At 37.8% G+C, this 22,540-nt stretch overlaps 1 protein-coding gene across 1 annotated transcript in view; it reads right to left on the reverse strand.

Annotated features, from left to right (window-relative positions):
* SLC4A4 (solute carrier family 4 member 4) overlaps positions 1-22,540 on the reverse strand; it is a 356,758-nt gene that overhangs the window by 53,838 nt on the left and 280,380 nt on the right. Inside the window, exon 15 of the mRNA XM_042984402.1 lies at positions 20,439-20,509. Coding sequence (XP_042840336.1) covers positions 20,439-20,509 — 71 coding nt within the window. The remainder of the gene's footprint in view (positions 1-20,438; positions 20,510-22,540) is intronic.

The following is a 22,540-nucleotide window of genomic DNA, read 5'->3' on the forward strand; positions in this document are numbered from 1 at the left end:
GTACTTCTTGAGAACAGCTAACTCCTGTTCCTATTTTCTGTTTCTAATATGCAGGAGAATCCTTTTGCTAGCACACTGGATTAGACCAAGGTACTCATCCCCCAGTGGCTCCCAGTCTTAGCTACTTCTCTAGAGAACTACCTTCAGTCACATTAGAACTACCTCACCTAAAATGTTATGCCCTCTTGCAGCCAGTTACTGACCAACACTAATGTGGTGCTACAAAATTCCCCTAAATATGCTGAAAATCATACGTGATGCTGTTTGGGAAGTGATTAGGCCATGAGAATGATTAGGCCATGAGAATGATGTCTTCATGAATGAGATTCATGTTTTCATAAAACAGACCCCAGAGAGCTCCCTTGTCTCATCTGCCATATGAAGACACAATGAGAAGAAGGCTGTCTATGAACCAGGAAGTGGGTGGGTCCTCATCAGACACTGAATCTGCCAGCACTGTGATCGTGAACTTTCTCTTAGGTCCAGGGCTAATGAGTATGTCATGTGCTAACAGAAGGTTTATTTGAGAATACCTTGCAAATAAATAGGGAAAGATAAATTTCTCCTGTCCTTTGGAAGCAAGAGTTCCACCTCATACCAAACTCATCATCAACATTCTTTACTATTCAATGAATTCTCTTGATGTAAGTAATCTAGTCATAAAAGTTCACATGTGCAAAAGAAGAATCTCAGACCAGAAATTGTTCATATTTTTATAGAGCTCAAAAGGTAAAGTACTTACATAAGTCAATAAAAAAAAAAATAAACTCTAGGTCTTTCCCTGAAATATTTTTTCTATATTAGCTTCAACTTATAAACAGCTGAACCACATAATTATTCTTTTATCAAACGCCAATTTTGAGAGGTGATTTAATCATGTCTCATCTTGAGCCAAAGCATAAGAGACTGTTAAAAACTGAGAACAAACTGAGGGTTGATGGGGGGTGGGAGGGAAGGCAGGGTGGGTGATGGGTATTGAGGAGGGCACCTTTTGGGATGAGCACTGGGTGTTGTATGGAAACCAATTTGACAGTAAACTTCATATATTAAAAAATAAATTTAAAAAAAATCATGTCTCATCTTGTTTTTCAGATTTCTGCATATGGATGTTTTTAGAAGAACACATTTAAAGTTTAGAGGTCATAATAGGTAACAGATTTCTTTGTTTTAAGATCAGCAAAAATTTACCATTGTAAATTTGCCTATGTAAATTTACCATAATATCATTTCAGCACTTTAATATGAGCAGAACCCTTTTTTATAGCCCAAAGAAGTAGGCTGCGTTAAGACAATCAATCCCAACAGACAGTTTTTATTGATTTTCTTACAGAGATTCAGGTTGAGGTGAAAAAATATACAGATATACATAAAATGATAGATATGTTTTCTCATGTACATCAACTCAAAATGCCAATATCACTATTTTTTTGGCCTCAAATGATTCCCTGTATCATCATACAGAAAGTTTAGCCTCCCAACCATCTAAGGACTTTAGTATAAAGTTTAGGCAGCACGTACAGATCTCTCAGTATATATATACACTTTTCCCACTTCCATAAAACTTTAACTCTAGCTAATAAATAATTCTATTTAAACATCACTGGAGAGGAACCTATATTATCTGTGTTACTTCAGTGTTATTACTCTACATAAACTCATATCATTGAAGGTTAACTTCATAAAACTTCAGGCAAGATTCAGATCACAAACTAGACATTAAGACAAAGCATTACTCATCTATTAGTGGTGTATATATGTAAATACGCAAAGTAGAATTTTAAATAATTATCTGATAATTTAATCATCACAGACACAATTTCTATTATTTTTTACTCCAATATGTCTCATTTTGTTATCTATGAAACATACACGTTTCAGTAAAAATGATATGTTTTACTTCAGAGGTACACTCTGCTTTGCCTATGTAAAGGGAACATAAAAAAAGAAAACTACAGATTTTAGTTACTACCTTCTGTAATCCAATAGTTTTCAAATTTTATTATCAGTGAAATGTCTTTTCATGTGGAACCCCAATATTTAAAACTGTGATAAAACTGAGATATTCGGCCCTATGTATCTAGGAGGGATTGGGCTGCTCTTTCTCACTACCCCTGGCCCACCTAAAGGCAGACCCTGAGTCCCCTCTCTTGGGAATTCTAGCTTAGTCTGAGCGGAATGTTACTTTAAAAACAATGCTGTCTCATTAAAAGTCACCTATCTATATCTATCATTTATAATTATAATTTATCTGAAATTACCATGAGTAGTTTAATCCAGGACTGAACAAACTATATCCCATAGGCCAAACTCAGCCTGACTCCTGTTTTTATAAATAAAGTTTTACCTAAACACAGTAATGCTCATTTCTTTACATAATGTTCATTACTATGTTTGTGCTACAACTGCAATGCTGAGTAATTTCAACAAAGACCAGATATCTGACCCATAAATCCTAAAAAGTATACTATCTGATCCTTTACAGAAAAAGTATCTGCCCTGGTTTAATTTCTTGCCTAAGACTCCTATATTACTTTCTACTATCCTTATAAATAAATCTTTCATGTTTCATCATATTAGTACATTACACATTTTTATTTGATTTGTATTTTTTTATATTTGTATTATTATTTCATGGGTAGTGTTATTGATGCTGGTTGATTCACTGTAAAATTTTTTAAGACCCCCACCCAAAAATTTCTAGAACCAATACACGAATTCAACAAAGTTGCAGGATATACAATCAATGTGCAGAAATCAGTTGCATTTATATACACTAATAATGAAGCAGCAGAAAAAGAAATCAAGGAATGGATCCCATTTGCAATTGCACCAAAAACAATAAGATACCTAAGAATAAACCCAACTAAACAGGTAAAATATCTATACTCTGAAAACTATAGAACACTTATGAAAGAAATTGTAGAGGACACAAAGAAATGGAAAAGCATTCCATGCTCATGGATTGGAAGAACATTGTTAAACTGTCTATACTATCCAAAGCAATCTGCACATTTAATGCAATCCCTATCAAAATACCACCAACATTCTTTACAGAGTTATAACAAACAATCCTAAAATTTGTATGGAACCAACAAAAGATGCCAAATAGCCAAAGCAATCCTGAAAAAGAAATGCAAAACTGGAGACATCCCGATTCCAGACTTCAAGCTAATTACAAAGCTGCAATCATCAAGACAGTATGGTACTGGCACAAAAACAGACATATAGATCAATGGAACGGAACAGAACAGAAAACCCAGAAATGGACCCCCAACTATATGGTCAACTAATCTTCAACAAAGCAGGAAGGACTATCCAATGGAAAAAGGCAGTCTCTTCAACAAATGGTGCTAGGAAAACTGGATGGTGACATGCAGAAGAATGAAACTGGACCACTTTCTTAGACCATCCACAAAAATAAATTCAAAATGGATAAAAGACCTAAATGTGAAATAGGAAACAAACAAAATCCCAGAGGAGAACAAAGGCAGCAACTTCTTTGACCTTGGCCAGAACAACTTCTTACTAGATATGTCACCAAAGGCAAGGGAAACAAAAGCAAACACAAAGTATTGGGATTTCATCAAGATAAAAAGCTTCTGTATAGTGAAGGAAACAACAAAACTAAAAGGCAGCCTACATAATGGGAGAAGATTATTTGCAAATCACATATCTGATAAAGGATTAGTATCCAAAACTATAAAGAACTCATCAAACTCAACATCCCAAAACCAAACAACCCAGTTAAGAAATGAGCAGAAGACATGAATAGTCAGTCAGAGAAAGACAGACATCACATAATTTCACTCATATGTGGAATTTAAGAAACTTAACGGATGATCATAGAGGAAGGGAAGAAAAAATAAGATAAAAACAGAGAGGGAGGCAAACCATAAGAGACTCTTAAATACAGAAAACAAACTGAGGGTTGATGGGGGTAGGGGGGTGTTGAAAATGGGTGATGGACATTAAGGAGGGCAGTTATTTGGATGAGCGCTGGGTGTTATATGTAGGCGATGAACCACTGGATTCTACTCCTGAAGCCAAGACTACACTGTATGTTAACTAACTTGAGAGTTAAAAAAATAAAATAAAATAAAATAAGAAGACCTGAATAGACACTTTCCCAAAGACATCCAGTTGGCTAACAGACACATGAAAAGATGCTCAACATCACTCATCATCAGGGAAATACAAATCAAAACTATGATGAGTTACCACCACACACCTGTCAGAATGGTTAACATTAACAACACAAGAAACAACAGGTGTTGGCAAGGATGCAGAGAAAGGGGAACTCTCTTGCACTGTTGGTGGGAATGCAAACTGGTGAAGCCACTCCGGAGAGTATGGAGGTTCCCTAGGAAACTAAAAATAGAACTATCCTATGATCCAGGAATTGCACTATTAGATATTTACCTAAAGGATACAAAAATACAGATTTGAAGGGGTACATGCACCCCAGTGTTTATAGCAACATTACCCAAAACAGTCAAAATATGGAGACAGCCCATCCATCGACTGATAAATGGATGAGTAAGATATGGTACATATATACAATAGAATATTACTCAGCCATCAAAAAGAATAAAATCTTGCCATTTACAATAACATGGATGGAGCTAGACTGTATTATGCTAACCAAAATAAGTCAGTTAGAGAAAGACAAATACCATATGATTTCACTCACATATGGAATTTAAGAAACAAAACAGATGAACATATGGGAAGAAGGGGAGAGAAGAGAGGGAAACAAACCACAAGAGACTCTTAATGATAGAATACAAACTATGGGTTCATGGAGGGAGGTGAGTGGGAGATGGGCTAGATGGGTGATGGTTACTAAGGAAGGCACTTGTTTTGAAGAGCATTGGGTGTTGTATATTAGTGATTCATCACTGAGTTCTACTCCTGAAGCCAATATTGCACTGTATGTTAGCTAAAATTTAAATTTAAAAAAATGGCAAAAAAACTCCAGCTTTGGTTTTGATCATTTGTAATTTTCAAACTGTGGTAAGTCATAGAAAAAGCAAAAACAGGTAAATGATTCTTCTCCAGGTTCATGCAACTCCCGAAGAATTAATTTGAAGGAAATACTGAACATACATCAAAGCAAGAGACTGAGAAAATACCCTCATGGGCTTCAATCTCAGCTCTACCACGACTTAATTGGAAAACAGAAAAAAAAAGTAACTTCACTTTCCTGTGCAACTGCCAATAGGATAGCTGAAAAAGAGTACCATAAAGGTCACGGTGATCATAGCTTCGGAAAATGCTCTAACATAAATAGTACTCTTCACATGCAAACCACTCTGATTACTGCTTAGAAAGTCATGGTAAAAAACATACAACCAAATAACACTGGCTCCTAAAAGAGGGCAAATACTGTGTTGGACATGTCCAGCATAGATGTTAAGTGACCCGAAGAAAAAAGAAATCCTTGAGTCCCCTGAAATATCATGTAAACCATTGTTTGCATGTATATTTATCTGGGAAAAGCAACCACAGATTTCATTAGAACCTCAGAGGAAGCAGTGAAGCAAAGACGCTTCAGACGTTACTGCTCTGGTGCTTTTATAAGTGAGGTTATTCCATCATCATAGTACGCCATGCTCTATGTATGTCAGCTGCACTCCAATTTTCATTTATTCTAAGAGCAAATTCATGACTGAAAGGCTAACGATGATTTGTTAACTCATCAGCAAATGTTCCCCAATTCAGAGAGCTTCGTTGTTTTGTAACTACTTCTTAGTAAACTATATCCCTGTTTGAATCCTCATGGGCGTTTTAAATTTAACACATTCAGGGTGCTTGGGTGGCTCAGTCGGTTAAGCATCTGACTTCGGCTCAGGATCTCATGGTTCGTGGGTGTGAGCCAGTGTCAGGCTCTGTGCTGATAGCTCAAAGTCTGGAGCCCACTTAGGATTCTGTCTGTCTGTCTGTCTGTCTGTCTCTCTCTCTCTCCTCTGCTCCTCCCCTGCTTGCATTCTGTCTCTGTCTCTCAAATATGAATAAATGTTAAAAAATAATAATAATAAAATGAAATGAAATGAAATGAAATGAAATGAAATGAAATGAAATGAAATAAAATAAATTTAACATGTTCAAAACTAACTCCTCATCCTTCCTTAAATCTTGCTTCCCCTAGGATCTTGCCTATCTCTGTTAATAGCAAATTCATCCTTCTAGATTCTAAAAACAGAGAACCCTGAAGTCATTGTTAATTCCTCTCTTTCTCACAGGTCACATTACGGCAAAAATGATCTCAAAATATGTCCAAAATTAGGGGGGTCTGGCTGGCTCAGTCAGTAGAGCATGTGACTCTTCATCTCAGGGTTGTAGGTTCAAGCCCCATGTTGGGGTAGACATTACTTAAAAATAAATATTGAATACTGGAGGGAGTGTTCAAAGGAGAGAACTCAGTTGAGAAATAAGGGAGAACAGAAAAATTGAAATGGCAATTTCAGAATACTTTTGAAAAAAAAAAACAGTAGCAAAAGGATAGGCTAGAGCATGTGAGCACTATAAAATCAAGGCACGTTCTTCAGGGCTGATGAGGACTTCTGAGGTGTTTGTGGTAGATGAGAAAGAACCAGGCTATGGGGGTAGAAGGAAGAAGGGCATGCTGGAAAAAGAATCAAGAATGGAGAAAGGAAGGTGAAAGATTAAGTAAAAGAGAGACTGATTAGGGTTTTGGCAACTCTTTGTACCAGGATGAGTAAAGGCTAGATATAACAGAAGTATAGAGCCCGAACACCAAAGGGACTGTGTATCACTAAAAACTAAGAAAGAATAGACCAAGACAGAGGCAGCGTTCAATTTACAATACACCGGGCTTCCAAAGAAATTTTAGCTAACCTAAATCATTCATCAGGATCCGACTATTTGACATATTCAAGGAAGATATCTACTAATTTATCTACCCTTTTTATCTGGGGAACAAAATTAAAGTAAAATAAACTTTCAATTTAAAGTTGCCAGATAAACTATAGGATGCCCAGTTATACAGATAAACAATGAAAAATATTTTTAGTGTAAGTATGACCCGTGCAATATGTGGAACATATTTATACTAAAAAAAATTGTTCGGTATTTACCTGAAATTCAAATGTAACTGGGACCCTCTGTCTTTTGTTTTGTTTGCTAACTCTGGTGATGCTGTTTCAATTAGCTACAGGCTGTTTTGAACAATAGCAGCATGTGGAAAATAGAAAAATGTGGCCAAAAGAAAACAAAATGCATTGGGTCCTGGTTACATAAAGGAACTAAGATAGTGTTAAGAGAGCAGCAATAAAGAAAAATAAAACAAAAACAATTTTTAAAAGGTTCCTGGGAGAAACAATATGTTTGCTAAAATATTAATTATGCAAGGCAGTACAAGAAAGTGTCTAAATGAACAGTATAGAGATTAGTAAGTAGATCAGAAAAAGAGCTAATCAGTTTCATTGATCACAGAGAAAACAAAATTCAAACTAAGTCCTGAAAGAAAGACTGGTCCTTGTAGAACTCTCATACTCCAAAGGGTAAAGAGAACAGTAAGAGTGGCTGAAGGACAAAACTAAAAAAGAATGACAAAGAAAGTAACAAAAGCCAAGAGAATGAAAGCGACAAGTTTTATATGTGTATTTCTCTCTGCACTGGCAGAAACAAAGTGGTAAAGCATTAGACAAGGAGATACCATGAGCAAAGATGCTGATTTGGGGACATACAATGCTTCATTCACTTATCTAGCAAGTTCTTTATTCAAAATTTATTGAATGCCTACCATGTGGAGAAACCAACAGTGAGTAGACCAGGTGAGCCAAAGAAGGCTGATTGTGTAAATAGGTAGAAAAATATATATATACATATATATATGTATATATATAAGAGAAATGGGACCAAGTGACCAAGTTGCTGAGGATCTTAACTGAGGTCAATCTTGTGAAAAGGGATATCAATCTATTTTTCTGAATTTCATTTTCCAGAGAATTATCCTGTTTACACTGAATGGATTTGTTTGTAAATCTTAAACGTATAAGGTATACGGAAGGATTAATTTTAAAATTTTAAATGTTATAGGATCCTCCCCAAAGACAAAATGGGGAGATATATATGTGAGAGAGGATGAGCAAAATGTTGACAATCATTGAAGCTAGGTGATGTGCATATGGAAGTTCATTGTACAATATTCTCTGTAGTTCACTGCATGTTTTAAACTTTCTATATTTTTAAAAGTAGGAACAGGGGCACCTGGGTAGCTCAGTTGGTTAAGCATCCAACTTCAGCTCAGATCATGATCTCACAGTTCACAGGTTCAAGCCCTGTGTCAGGCTCTGCACTGACAGCTCGGAGCCTGGAGCCTGCTTCAGATTGTGTGTCTCCCTTTCTCTCTGCCCCTCTCCTGTTTGTGCAGGCTCTCTTTCTCTCTCTCTCTGTCTCTCCATCCAAAACAAACAAACAAACAAACAAACATTTTTTAAAAATAAATAGAAGTAGGAACATGTGATATTCAAGGGGACTTAAGGACAGAATGGTTTTTGCACTTGACTTTCTCAGTGAGAGAAAATCACAAAGATGCTACGCATAAGAAGATTAATATGACATTCTATTTCCCATGAAAATGAATGTTAACTCCTAAAATCACCCTGAAGGTACATCAAATGAAATCACTTTGCTTCCATGTCTGACTGCCAAGCAGAATTGATGAGACAATAATAGTTCTCAGTTTCTTGATTAACAGCATCTCCATTAGACATGATATGCTTCACTGGGTTACACAATAAGCAAAAAAATAAAATAAAATAATAAAATAAATAAAATGAAAGATTTTTATATTGCTCTCTTTAGTATCAACTAGTAAAGTATGCATGCACCTTTTGAAATAAATATAAATGAAGGTAATGCTACAGAAAGAAGTCTCAAGGTTAAGTAGTTAATGTACTCATTTAGGGGTTTTTCCCTGCAGTGGGTAGGCAAATTTATAGTAATTTTCAACTTACTTTATGAACTACAGGATACATTTGAGCTGCGTTGTCTAGAGTTGTATGTGTTATTGTGAAATATCAAAACTAATTGGTTTTCTACTTGTGATTAATATATAGAAGGTAGACTGAAACTGGACCACTTTCTTACACCATATACAAAAATAAATTTAAAATGGATTGAAGACCTAAATGTGAGACTGGAAACCATCAAAATCTTAGAGGAGAACACAGGCAATAAGTAACCCCTTTGACATCAACCATAGAAACTTCTTTCTAGATAGGTCTCCTGAGGCAAGGGAAACAAAAGCAAAACAACACTATTGGGACTTTATCAAAATAAAAGGCTTCTGCACAGCAAAGGGAACAATCAGCAAAAGTAAAAGGCAGCCTATGAAATAGGAGAAGATATTTGCAAATGATATATCTGATAAAGGGTATCCAAAATCTATAAAGACATTATCAAAATTAATAACCAAAAAACAAATAATCCAGTTAAAAAATGGGCAGAAGACATTATAGACACTTTTCCAAAGAAGATATACAGATGGCCAATAGACCCATGAAAAGATACCCAACATCACTCATCATCAGGGAAATGCAAATCAAAACCAATGAGATATCACCTCATACCTGTCAGAATGACTAAAATGAACAGATGAAACAACAAATGTTGGTGAGGGTGTGGAGAAAGGGGAACCTCTTGAACTGTTGATGGCAATGCAAACTGGTGCAGCCACTCTGGAAAATAGTATGGAGGTTCCTCAGAAAGTTAAAAATAAAACTACTCTACGATTCAGCAACTGCACTGTTAGGAATTTACCCAAAGAATACAAAAGTACTAATTCAAAGAGATACATGCACCCTGATATTTATAGAAGCATTATCGACAATAACCAAATGATGGAAACAACCGAAGTGTCCATCGGCTGATGAATGGATAAAGAAGTGGTGTATGGGGGGGGTTCCGGAAGATGGCGGCGTAGGAGGACGCGGGGCTCACAGCGCGTCCTGCCGATCACTTAGATTCCACCTACACCTGCCTAAAGAACCCAGAAAACGGCCAGAGGATTAGCAGAAGGGAGTCTCAGGAGTCAAGCGCAGACTAGAGGCCCACGGAAGAGGGTAGGAAGGGCGGCGAGGCGGTGCGCGCTCCACGGACTGGCGGGAGGGAGCCGGGGCGGAGGGGCGGCTCGCCGGCCAAGCAGAGCCCCCGAGTCTGGCTGGCAAAAGCGGAGGGGCCGGACAGACTGTGTTCCGACAGCAAGCGCGACTTAGCGTCTGGGAGGTCATAAGTTAACAGCTCTGCTCGGAAAGCGGGAAGGCTGGAGGACAAAGGGAGGGAGAGCTGCTGAGCCCCTGGACGGCAGAGCTCAGCTTGGCGGGGAACAAAGGCGCCAGCGCCATCTCCCCCGCCCATCCCCCAGCCAAAATCCCAAAGGGAACCAGTTCCTGCCAGGGAACTTGCTCGCTCCGCGCAAACACCCAACTCTGTGCTTCTGCGGAGCCAAACCTCCGGCAGCGGATCTGACTCCCTCCCGCTGCCACAGGGCTCCTCCTGAAGTCAATCACCTAAGGAGAAGCGAGCTAAGCCTGCCCCTCCAGCCCCCGTGCACCTTGCCTACCCACCCCAGCTAATACGCCAGATCCCCAGCAACACAAGCCTGGCAGTGTGCAAGTAGCCCAGACGGGCCACGCCACCCCACAGGGAATCCCGCCCCTAGGAGAGGGGAAGAGAAGGCACACACCAGTCTGACTGTGGCCCCAGCAGTGGGCTGGAGGCAGACATCGGGTCGGACTGCGGCCCCGCCCACTAACTCCAGTTATACACCACAGCACAGGGGAAGTGCACTGCAGGTCCTCACCACGCCAGGGACTCTCCAAAATGACCAAACGGAAGAATTCCCCTCAGAAGAATCTCCAGGAAATAACAACAGCTAATGAACTGATCAAAAAGGATTTAAATAATATAACAGAAAGTGAATTTAGAATAATAGTCATAAAATTAATCGCTGGGCTTGAAAACAGTATACAGGACAGCAGAGAATCTCTTGCCACAAAGATCGAGGGACTAAGGAACAGTCACGAGGAGTTGAAAAACGCTTTAAACGAATTGCAAAACAAAATGGAATCCACGATGGCTCGGCTTGAAGAGGCAGAGGAGAGAATAGGTGAACTAGAAGATAAAGTTATGGAGAAAGAGGAAGCTGAAAGAAAGAGAGATAAAAAAATCCAGGAGTATGAGGGGAAAATTAGAGAACTAAGTGATACACTAAAAAAAAATAATATACGCATATTTGGTATCCCAGAGGAGGAAGAGAGAGGGAAGGGTGCTGAAGGGGTACTTGAACAAATTATAGCTGAGAACTTCCCTGAACTGGGGAAGGAAAAAGGCATTGAAATCCAAGAGGCACAGAGAACTCCCTTCAGACGTAACTTGAATCGATCTTCTGCACGACATATCATAGCGAAACTGGCAAAATACAAGGATAAAGAGAAAATTCTGAAAGCAGCAAGGGATAAACGTGCCCTCACATATAAAGGGAGACCTATAAGACTCGTGACTGATCTCTCCTTTGAAACTTGGCAGGCCAGAAAGGCTTGGCACGATATCTACAGTGTGTTAAACAGAAAAAATATGCAGCCGAGAATCCTTTATCCAGCAAGTCTGTCATTTAGAATAGAAGGAGAGATAAAGGTCTTCCCAAACAAACAAAAACTGAAGGAATTCGTCACCACGAAACCAGCCCTACAAGAGATCCTAAGGGGGATCCTGTGAGACAAAGTACCAGAGACATCACTACAAGCATAAAACATACAGACATCACAATGACTCTAAACCCATATCTTTCTATAATAACACTGAATGTAAATGGATTAAATGCGCCAACTAAAAGACATAGGGTATCAGAATGGATAAAAAAACAAGACCCATCTATTTGCTGTCTACAAGAGACTCATTTTAGATCTGAGGACACCTTTAGATTGAGAGTGAGGGGATGGAGAACTATTTATCATGCTCCTGGAAGCCAAAAGAAAGCTGGAGTAGCCATACTTATATCAGACAAACTAGACTTTAAATTAAAGGCTGTAACAAGAGATGAAGAAGGGCATTATATAATAATCACAGGGTCTATCCACCAGGAAGAGCTAACTATTATAAATGTCTATGCGCCAAATACCCGAGCCCCCAGATATATAAAACAATTACTCATAAACATAAGCAACCTTATTGATAAGAATGTGGTCATTGCAGGGGACTTTAACACCCCACTTACAGAAATGGATAGATCATCTAGACACACAGTCAATAAAGAAACAAGGGCCCTGAATGATACATTGGATCAGATGGACTTGACAGATATATTTAGAACTCTGCATCCCAAAGCAACAGAATAGACTTTCTTCTCGAGTGCACATGGAACATTCTCCAAGATAGATCATATACTGGGTCACAAAACAGCCCTTCATAAGTTTACAAGAATTGAAATTATACCATGCATACTTTCAGACCACAATGCTATGAAGCTTGAAATCAACCACAGGAAAAAGTCTGGAAAACCTCCAAAAGCATGGAGGTTAAAGAACACCCTACTAAAGAATGAGTGGGTCAACCAGGCAATTAGAGAAGAAATTAAAACATATATGGAAACAAACGAAAATGAAAATACAACAATCCAAACGCTTTGGGATGCAGCGAAGGCAGTCCTGAGAGGAAAATACATTGCAATCCAGGCCTATCTCAAGAAACAAGAAAAATCCCAAATACAAAATCTAACAGCACACCTAAAGGAAATAGAAGCAGAACAGCAAAGGCAGCCTAAACCCAGCAGAAGAAGAGAAATAATAAAGATCAGAGCAGAAATAAACAATATAGAATCTAAAAAAACTGTAGAGCAGATCAACGAAACCAAGAGTTGGTTTTTTGAAAAAATAAAAAAAATTGACAAACCTCTAGCCAGGCTTCTCAAAAAGAAAAGGGAGATGACCCAAATAGATAAAATCATGAATGAAAATGGAATGATTACAACCAATCCCTCAGAGATACAAACAATTATCAGGGAATACTATGAAAAATTATATGCCAGCAAATTGGACAACCTGGAAGAAATGGACAAATTTCTAAACACCCACACTCTTCCAAAACTCAATCAGGAGGAAATAGAAAGCTTGAACAGACCCATAACCAGCGAAGAAATTGAATCGGTTATCAAAAATCTCCCAACAAATAAGAGTCCAGGACCAGATGGCTTCCCAGGGGAGTTCTACCAGACACTTAAAGCAGAGATAATACCTATCCTTCTCAAGCTATTCCAAGAAATAGAAAGGGAAGGAAAACTTCCAGACTCATTCTATGAAGCCAGTATTACTTTGATTCCTAAACCAGACAGAGACCCAGTAAAAAAAGAGAACTACAGGCCAATATCCCTGATGAATATGGATGCAAAAATTCTTAATAAGATACTAGCTAATCGAATTCAACAGCATATAAAAAGAATTATTCACCATGATCAAGTGGGATTCATTCCTGGGATGCAGGGCTGGTTCAACATTCACAAATCGATCAACGTGATACATCACATTAACAAAAAAAAAGAGAAGAACCATATGATCCTGTCAATCGATGCAGAAAAGGCCTTTGACAAAATCCAGCACCCTTTCTTAATAAAAACCCTTGAGAAAGTCGGGATAGAAGGAACATACTTAAAGATCATAAAGGCCATTTATGAAAAGCCCACAGCTAACATCATCCTCAACGGGGAAAAACTGAGAGCTTTTTCCCTGAGATCAGGAACATGACAGGGATGCCCACTCTCACCGCTGCTGTTTAATATAGTGCTGGAAGTTCTAGCATCAGCAATCAGACAACAAAAGGAAATCAAAGGCATCAAAATTGGCAAAGATGAAGTCAAGCTTTTGCTTTTTGCAGGTGACATGATATTATACATGGAAAATCCGATAGACTCCACCAAAAGTCTGCTAGAACTGATACATGAATTCAGCAAAGTTGCAGGATACAAAATCAATGTGCAGAAATCAGTTGCATTCTTATACACTAACAATGAAGCAACAGAAAGACAAATGAAGAAACTGATCCCATTCACAATTGCACCAAGTAGCATAAAATACCTAGGAATAAATCTAACCAAAGATGTAAAAGATCTGTATGCTGAAAACTATAGAAAGCTTATGCAGGTAATTGAAGAAGATATAAAGAAATGGAAAGACATTCCATGCTCATGGATTGGAAGAATAAATATTGTCAAAATGTCAATACTACCCAAAGCTATCTACACATTCAATGCAATCCCAATCAAAATTGCACCAGCATTCTTCTCGAAACTAGAACAAGCAATCCTAAAATTCATATGGAACCACAAAAGGCCCCGAATAGCCAAAGTCATTTTGAAGAAGAAGACCAAAGCAGGAGGCATCACAATCCCAGACTTTAGCCTCTACTACAAAGCTGTCATCATCAAGACAGCATGGTATTGGCATAAAAACAGACACATAGACCAATGGAATAGAATAGAAACCCCAGAACTAGACCCACAAACGTATGGCCAACTCATCTTTGACAAAGCAGGAAAGAACATCCAATGGAAAAAAGACAGTCTCTTTAACAAATGGTGCTGGGAGAACTGGACAGCAACATGCAGAAGGTTGAAACTAGACCACTTTCTCACACCATTCACAAAAATAAACTCAAAATGGATAAAGGACCTGAATGTGAGACAGGAAACCATCAAAACCTTAGAGGAGAAAGCAGGAAAAGACCTCTCTGACCTCAGCCGTAGCAATCTCTTACTCGGCACATCCCCAAAGGCAAGGGAATTAAAAGCAAAAGTGAATTACTGGGACCTTATGAAGATAAAAAGCTTCTGCACAGCAAAGGAAACAACCAACAAAACTAAAAGGCAACCAACGGAATGGGAAAAGATATTTGCAAATGACACATCGGACAAAGGGCTAGTATCCAAAATCTATAAAGAGCTCATCAAACTCCACACCCGAGAAACAAATAACCCAGTGAAGAAATGGGCAGAAAACATGAATAGACACTTCTCTAAAGAAGACATCCGGATGGCCAACAGGCACATGAAAAGATGTTCAACGTCGCTCCTTATCAGGGAAATACAAATCAAAACCACACTCAGATACCACCTCACGCCAGTCAGAGTGGCCAAAATGAAGAAATCAGGAGACTATAGATGCTGGAGAGGATGTGGAGAAACAGGAACCCTCTTGCACTGTTGGTGGGAATGCAAATTGGTGCAGCCGCTCTGGAAAGCAGTGTGGAGGTTCCTCAGAAAATTAAAAATAGACCTACCCTATGACCCAGCAATAGCACTGCTAGGAATTTATCCAAGGGATACAGGAGTACTGATGCATAGGGGCACCTGTACCCCAATGTTTATAGCGGCACTCTCAACAATAGCCAAATTATGGAAAGAGCCTAAATGTCCATCAACTGATGAATGGATAAAGAAATTGTGGTTTATATACACAATGGAATACTACGTGGCAATGAGAAAAAATGAAATATGGCCTTTTGTAGCAACATGGATGGAACTGGAGAGTGTGATGCTAAGTGAAATAAGCCATACAGAGAAAGACAGATACCATATGGTTTCACTCTTATGTGGATCCTGAGAAACATAACAGAAACCCATGGGGGAGGGGAAGGAAAAAAAAAAAAAAAAAAAGAGGTTAGAGTGGGAGAGAGCCAAAGCATTAGAGACTGTTAAAAACTGAGAACAAACTGAGGGTTGATGGGGGGTGGGAGGGAGGGCAGGGTGAGAGGGAGGGCAGGGTGGGTGATGGGTATTGAGGAGGGCACCTTTTGGGATGAGCACTGGGTGTTGTATGGAAACCAATTTGACAGTAAATTTCATATATTAAAAAATTAAAAAAAAAAAAAAAAAGAAGTGGTGTATATATATACAATGGAGTATTACTCAGACATAAAAAAGAACGAAATCTTGCTATTTGGGAACAAAATCTTGCTATTTGGGACAATGGAGGGAGATAGAGCATTATGTTAAGCAAAATAAGTCAGTCAGAGAAAGAGAAATACCATATGATTTCACTCAATATGTGGAATTTAAGAAACAAAAACAAACAAGCAAAAGAGGAAAAAAGAGGGAGAGGTAAACCAAGAAACAGACTCTTAGCTATAGAGAACAAGCTGATGGCCACCAGAGGGGAGGTGGGTGGGGGGACGGGTTAAATAGGTGATGGGGATTAAGGAATGCACCTGCCATGATGAGCACAGGGTGATGCATGGAAGTGCTGAATCACTATATTGTACACCTGAAACTAATATTACACTGCATGTTAACTCACTAAAATTTAAATAAAAACTTAAAAAAAAAAGAAAGAAAGAAAGTCACTTCCAACCTATCCAACCAAGCTGGATAAGGTAAAAAAAAAATCATAGTTTTTAAAAACCTGTCAGAGAGATGAGGAAATATACAAACTTGAATAAATTCTAAGAAGTTACAAGACCTTCCTGGAAGAGAGAAAAAAAATCCATGGCTGCATATGCCTGCCAGAGTGGCCTGTGGAAGATAAATCTACCACAGATGGAGGTATGGAGAAATAAGCCAAATCTTTAATGAGTTTTAAATGGCTACATGTAGACTGGGGTGACAGACCAGAATTCCAAGAGCCCTCGGTGTTAGACTGAGCCTGCATCCATCCACCAAACTTTCTCATCGTCTTTGCCAAGGTGCACAGGTTGTACAAAAAGGTAGGACGTTAGGAGAGCTGAGAGAAACCCCTTAGACAGAGTTCCTACCAAATGCAAGAAATCCACTTCCTAAGATGGGAAGCAGGACAGAAGAGTGGAGAAAAAGCCCACTGAGGCATTCAGGTACTCCTGAAAGGGCTAAGGTTTCTTCCCTCTGAAGGCTGGGGCAGAGCAGTTGGGCAAAGAAAGGTCTCCCATGGCTCAGAAGCTTAGGCATAAACAAAACACAGAGCAGTCCCCATGGGACTTTCTGGGATAATGGCAACGTTCTACATGCATCTTGTTTTGGGTGATGATTACATGAGTATATAAAGTATCAAAATTCCTTGCACTGAACATGTGAGAACATTATGTTTTAAAGTATACCTCAATTTGATAATCATTTTTAAAAAAGAATCTAATGTGAAAAACAAGAAGTAATCTATTCAGTCACCTCCCTGGAAAAGCCCTGATGTTCGACTATGGAATCTGGTCTCTCCCTCTGAGAGCTGATAAGTGGAAGCCAGCCGACTCTAAGGCTCATTGTGTTGATACAGTTGGAGAGGCTGTGGCTGGTCTCAGAGTTTTATAGGAACTTTTAACAGAATTTTGTCTGCAGGCTGAGGGGATATGCCCACCAATAAATCTACAGGAACACTGGTGAAGGTGAGAAGAATTAAAGACACAAGGATTCCAACAATGAATAGAAATGATGGAAAACCTGCCTTTTCATCTTGAGGGATGGTTATTCTAGAGCTTCAATCTGTCTAAACGCTCTAATGTCCCATTTTTCCTGCTCTTTCCCCCTGAAAACACTCCCATACTACCATGAAGAAAAAAAAGCTGTCTTCATGCTAATGAAGCGGAAGAGAAAATGCCTTCCCTCCTCTGACAGAGTATACTCTGAGCCTTGTGACAGGGAGCCTTGCTGGTGCCCCAGGGTGGCATGTCACTTTTACAGCACTTGCTTTCATAATATAATTATGGCTGGATAAAAGAAGGAAATTAAATCCTTGACGACTAGATGTCCCAGGAAAGATTGAGCAGAGTTAGCATGGCCAAACACAGAGAGGGCCCAGTCCCCTGTCAGAGCAGTGGCATCCAACTTCTTTTCTCCACCAACCTGAGTTACGGCGGCAACATGGCCTAGTGGAATGATTGTAATACCTAAATAGAATAATAACAATATCTAACTTGAATGGAGAGATGAGTATGTACCAGCCACTAAGCTAAGTCCTGCCTATTTACTCCCTTGGCTTTTATAGCATCTTTGAGATAAAGTACTATGATCATCACCATTTTACAAATGGGAAAATGAGAAGTTACCACAACCTATTCAATAGTGGAGCCCTGAATTTGAAAAGGGGCAGTATGACAGGAGAACTCACCACCTGTAAGTCCTTCTACATGAGACACTATTCTGATTCCTCAAGTAATGGGAATAGGCAGATTCTGGAATTTGAAAGCCCGGAGTTCAAATCCTGATTTTACGTATACTGACGATAGGCACAGTTAACCTTTCTAAGGTTCTGTTTCATCCATAAAATACAGGTAACATAAGTGACTTAAAAATTATTGTGAGGATTCTAGACAGGTCGTATGAAGAGCCTGGCCCCTAGTAGGTGCTCAACAAGTGGTAGTTATTGCTGGTGACAATAAATCATATTACCTCTTTAATATTCATTTCTGATCTCATATAAATACAAATTGCATGTATGTGTTTATGTGTGCGTGTATCTATGCAAAGTATACCTAAAAGCACTGATACGGATAGAAAATGAAAAATGAAGGACAGAATAAAAGTTGTCCTTCATAATTATATACATACACACATATACACACATTTTTTCCTAATTTCTTCTCTAGAGAACATAGCAACTTAACATTTTAATTAAGGTGTGCAACTAAGGGGACTATTGCCCTGGAGCATACAGCATTCGTAATAACTGAAAGGGTAAACATTTCTACTTGCAAACACTGAAGTATCATGGCATACTAGAAATATCACAGGTCTTAAAACCACTCAGGTTTCAGTTGAAATCTTTATTTTAATAATTTATGGCTATGTGACCTAGACCGTAAAAGGTGATTTACCTTCTAAAGCTGCAGTTTCTCTCATCTATAAAATGAACATAATTACACCTGGTAGTTTGTGTTAATGGTTATAATATGTATAAGACACCTGGTCTCTCTACTAGATGCCCTATAAATGGTAGCTCAATTGTAATCACTATTGTGCCTTTATATCCTCTATCATAGTCATACCAGAAGTCAACAACAACTTCCATTTGTTTTCCATAAATCTTATAGTGACATCTTATTATAATTACATATCAATTACTAGAGTCACTCCAGAATTTTGCCCAAAGACAGGGCTTAAAAATTCATTAATTCTAAAGCTTTCCTTGATTAGTTACAAAAAGAATTAAGTTGGAAATAATCTCTTTTTAAGTCAGTGGAAGTGTTTCATTAATTTTTATTGCAAATTAACATAGTTTTAATTAATTATATATATTTTAAATTTTTAATTAGACTTTAATTAAAATTATTTAAAGTGTAGAAGGAACTGTTTTTCTCTGTATTTTAATCAAATTATTTTAGGCAATAGGATGGCTGGCTCAAAGACTGACAATTGATCTCTTTTCTGCATGTGGCTTTTAAAACATATATACATCTCTCTCTCTCTCTCTCTCTCTCTCTCTCTCTCTCTCTCTCTGTCTCTCTCTCTCTCTCACACACACACACACACACACACACACACACACACACACACACACACATTTATAATCAAACCCAAATAAAGAGGCAAAGTTTGGAGGAAATCAGAGAGAGCTTTAACAGTAAGGAAAAAAGTCAAGAGAGCCACAGAATATGAAAACAAGAGAGAAACAGGGTCAAGTGAGAGTTGCCCAGGAAAGATACAAAACATCATCTTTGAAAGGGTGTTGTGGGCACTCATTACATAATATCTGCAGAACTGTTTTGGTCTCCTGAGAGATGGGCACTCTATCAATACAAGGTATTATGGTTTCTGTCTTTATAACTGAGAGATTGATATTCTTTGGTAAGATTCCATATCCAGCGTAGAAGGAACACAATTAGAAGTCTGAAATAGCACTTTTCCCTTTTTCTTCAAAACAAAGTCTCCTTCCAGTGTGTGACCTTCCATGCAAAACAGCTCATTTTTAAAGCTTAGTTCTAGTCTTTTAAAGATCCTTGGTTACAAGCCATGGGAAAGGATATCATGTGACAGAGGCACAGTCCTTTCTAAGTGACAGGGGAAATGTCCTGCTACAATCACCCTTAGTGAGGAGAATACAACACCATTTGGTAGTCAGAAGAACTTTTAATCATACTAGAAATACAGAGGATACCATGCTCTCTTTTTTGACTTCTCTCATTTTTCCTTGTGAAAGTATTTCAAGGTGACAATGAATGGATATAGTAGTTAAATTCCTAAGAAGGTTTAAAAAGCATGCTGTAGGAGTAAATATTCACTAGAGTGAGAAGAGAAGAGAAGAGAAGAGAAGAGAAGAGAAGAGAAGAGAAGAGAAGAGAAGAGAAGAGAAGAAAAGAAAAAAAAGGCTGACTACAGCAAGGAAAGTGTTTTTTTCTGTCCTGCTATCACTGATTATTGAAGTTGTGTTCATGTTCAGGTTGCTAAAGGGTAGGAGACATCATGTTATGAATACTATAATTAGATTATACAATACACAAGTGGTTTGAAATATTAAGTCACTTACCATGTCAGTAGAAGAAACAGTTGGCCAATCCTCTGGAGCCAGTGTAGTGTCATTAGATATTGAGATATTAACTGTAAGAAAAAGACAATCTTTTACCATAAAAATGACCTAAATTCATAACTCAAAATCTAAAAAAGCTGGGCCAGGCACGAAAAATGTCTTCAACACCACCATAAAACACAATGAATTTTTCTTTATTATAATTGTATTCACCTTTCACCTAGATAAAATTAGCAAAGATTCAGACATATCTGTTGTACTTTAATCTGAAAAGAAACAATGGCAAACATTTAAGGAAATGCTATTACAATTTGTTTCAGGTTTCAAAAAAAAAAAGAAAAAGAAATCTTCTCCATTATTAAAAAAGCATTCACTGTATTTTGTCTTGTGGAAAAATGGATGTTAGTAAGTGAATAAGTTGATCACGGGCTTCATGTACAGTCAAATCTCACAAGTAGATTTTCACTGGTTAAGAATTAACTAATTTGGGATTTTTGAAAATCTAGACTGCATATGAGAGAGTATATCTTTGCAATATGTGGGAAAACAAAAAGTCTTTCAAACACATAATAAACTATATAAATATAATGGTAATAAATGTTTAATCTAATTTTTAAAATTATTATCACAAAATTTGCCATGATTTGTAAATTTATTAAGAGGTTGCTTTTTGAGGAATGTGACTTATTTACTAAACCAACCCTCCTCCTGGAAATATTTCATTATTTTAAAATTTTTGAACCTAAAATTAAAACATATTATTTAAGGTGTTCTATAATTAAAACTTTTTATCAAATAAGCCTTTTTCCTATTACATGAGTTTTTTGTTTTGTTTTTTTTTTTAAAGTTTACTTATTTATTTTGAGAGAAAGAGTGTGAGTGGGGGAGGGACAGAGAGAAAGGGAGGGAGAGAGAAAGAATCCCAAGCAGGGTCCCAGTAAGGAGCCTGACACAGGGCTTGAACTCAGGAACCATGAGATCATGACCTGAGCTGAAACCAAGCGTCTGATGCTTAACTGACTGAGCTATCCAGGAGCTCTGATTGTTTTGTTTTGGTTTTTGTTTAAAATGTTTGTTTATTTATTTTGAGAGAGAGTAGGGAGGGGCAGAGAGAGAGAGAGTGAGAGAGAGAGAGAGAGAGAGAGAGAGAGAGAGAGAATCTCAAACAGGCTCCGTGCCCAGTGCAGAGCCTGATGCGGGGCTCAACCCTAAGAACTGCAAGATCATGGCATGAGCCAAAATCAAGATTCAGATACCTAACTGACTGAGCATCCAGGTGCCCCTAACGTTTTATGTATTATAAAATAGATCGTTACTGAGAGAATATCCCTAATTTATGGAGATATTGTAAAATGACATTTAGGTTTTTGTCTTTGAGCATCACATTTAACATCCAAATTGCTATTATTTGGTCCCCTCTTGCCTGCCCCCTCCTGCCCCCAAGCCCCTAGACTATCCTTTTAGTTTGCCGTATTTTAGTTCCTACCAACATAAGCTCTTAATGAGAAACAAATAGATTTATTTGATTGTTGAAATTTAGAATATAAGATCCATAACAGAAAGGGCATGTCTTGTTCACTGCTTTTTCCCAGAATCTGCCCAGTCCAGCACTAACAGGAACTCAAAAATATTTATTTATTATTCAACCTTAAAAAAAAAAAAAAAAAAAAGGAAATCCTGCCATTTGCAAAAATATGGATGAACCTGGAAGACATTATGCTAAGTGAAATAAGCCAGCCAAAGACAAATACTGTATGGTGTCAGTTATAGGTAGAAGCTAAAAAAAAATAAAAAATAAAAGGTAAATACAACTCATAGAAAGAGAGAGAGTAAAATGGTGGTTGCCAGGGGCTGGGGGCTGGAGGGGGTGGTGGATCGGGAAATAGAAAGAGGTCAGTAAAAGGATACAAACTTCTAGTTATAAGAAGAATAAGGTCTGAGGATCTAAATAAAATAAAATAATAAAATAAAGTATAATAATAAAATAATAAAATAAAATAAAAATGAGAGGTGATGTATTAATTAACTTTGGTGGGAATCCTTTCATAATGTATACATATATGAAATCATCATTTGTACACTTTAAATACATTATAATTTTG

The sequence above is a fragment of the Panthera tigris genome, chromosome B1 (genome assembly GCF_018350195.1).
Source record: "Panthera tigris isolate Pti1 chromosome B1, P.tigris_Pti1_mat1.1, whole genome shotgun sequence".
Classification (NCBI taxonomy): Eukaryota; Metazoa; Chordata; class Mammalia; order Carnivora; family Felidae; genus Panthera; species Panthera tigris.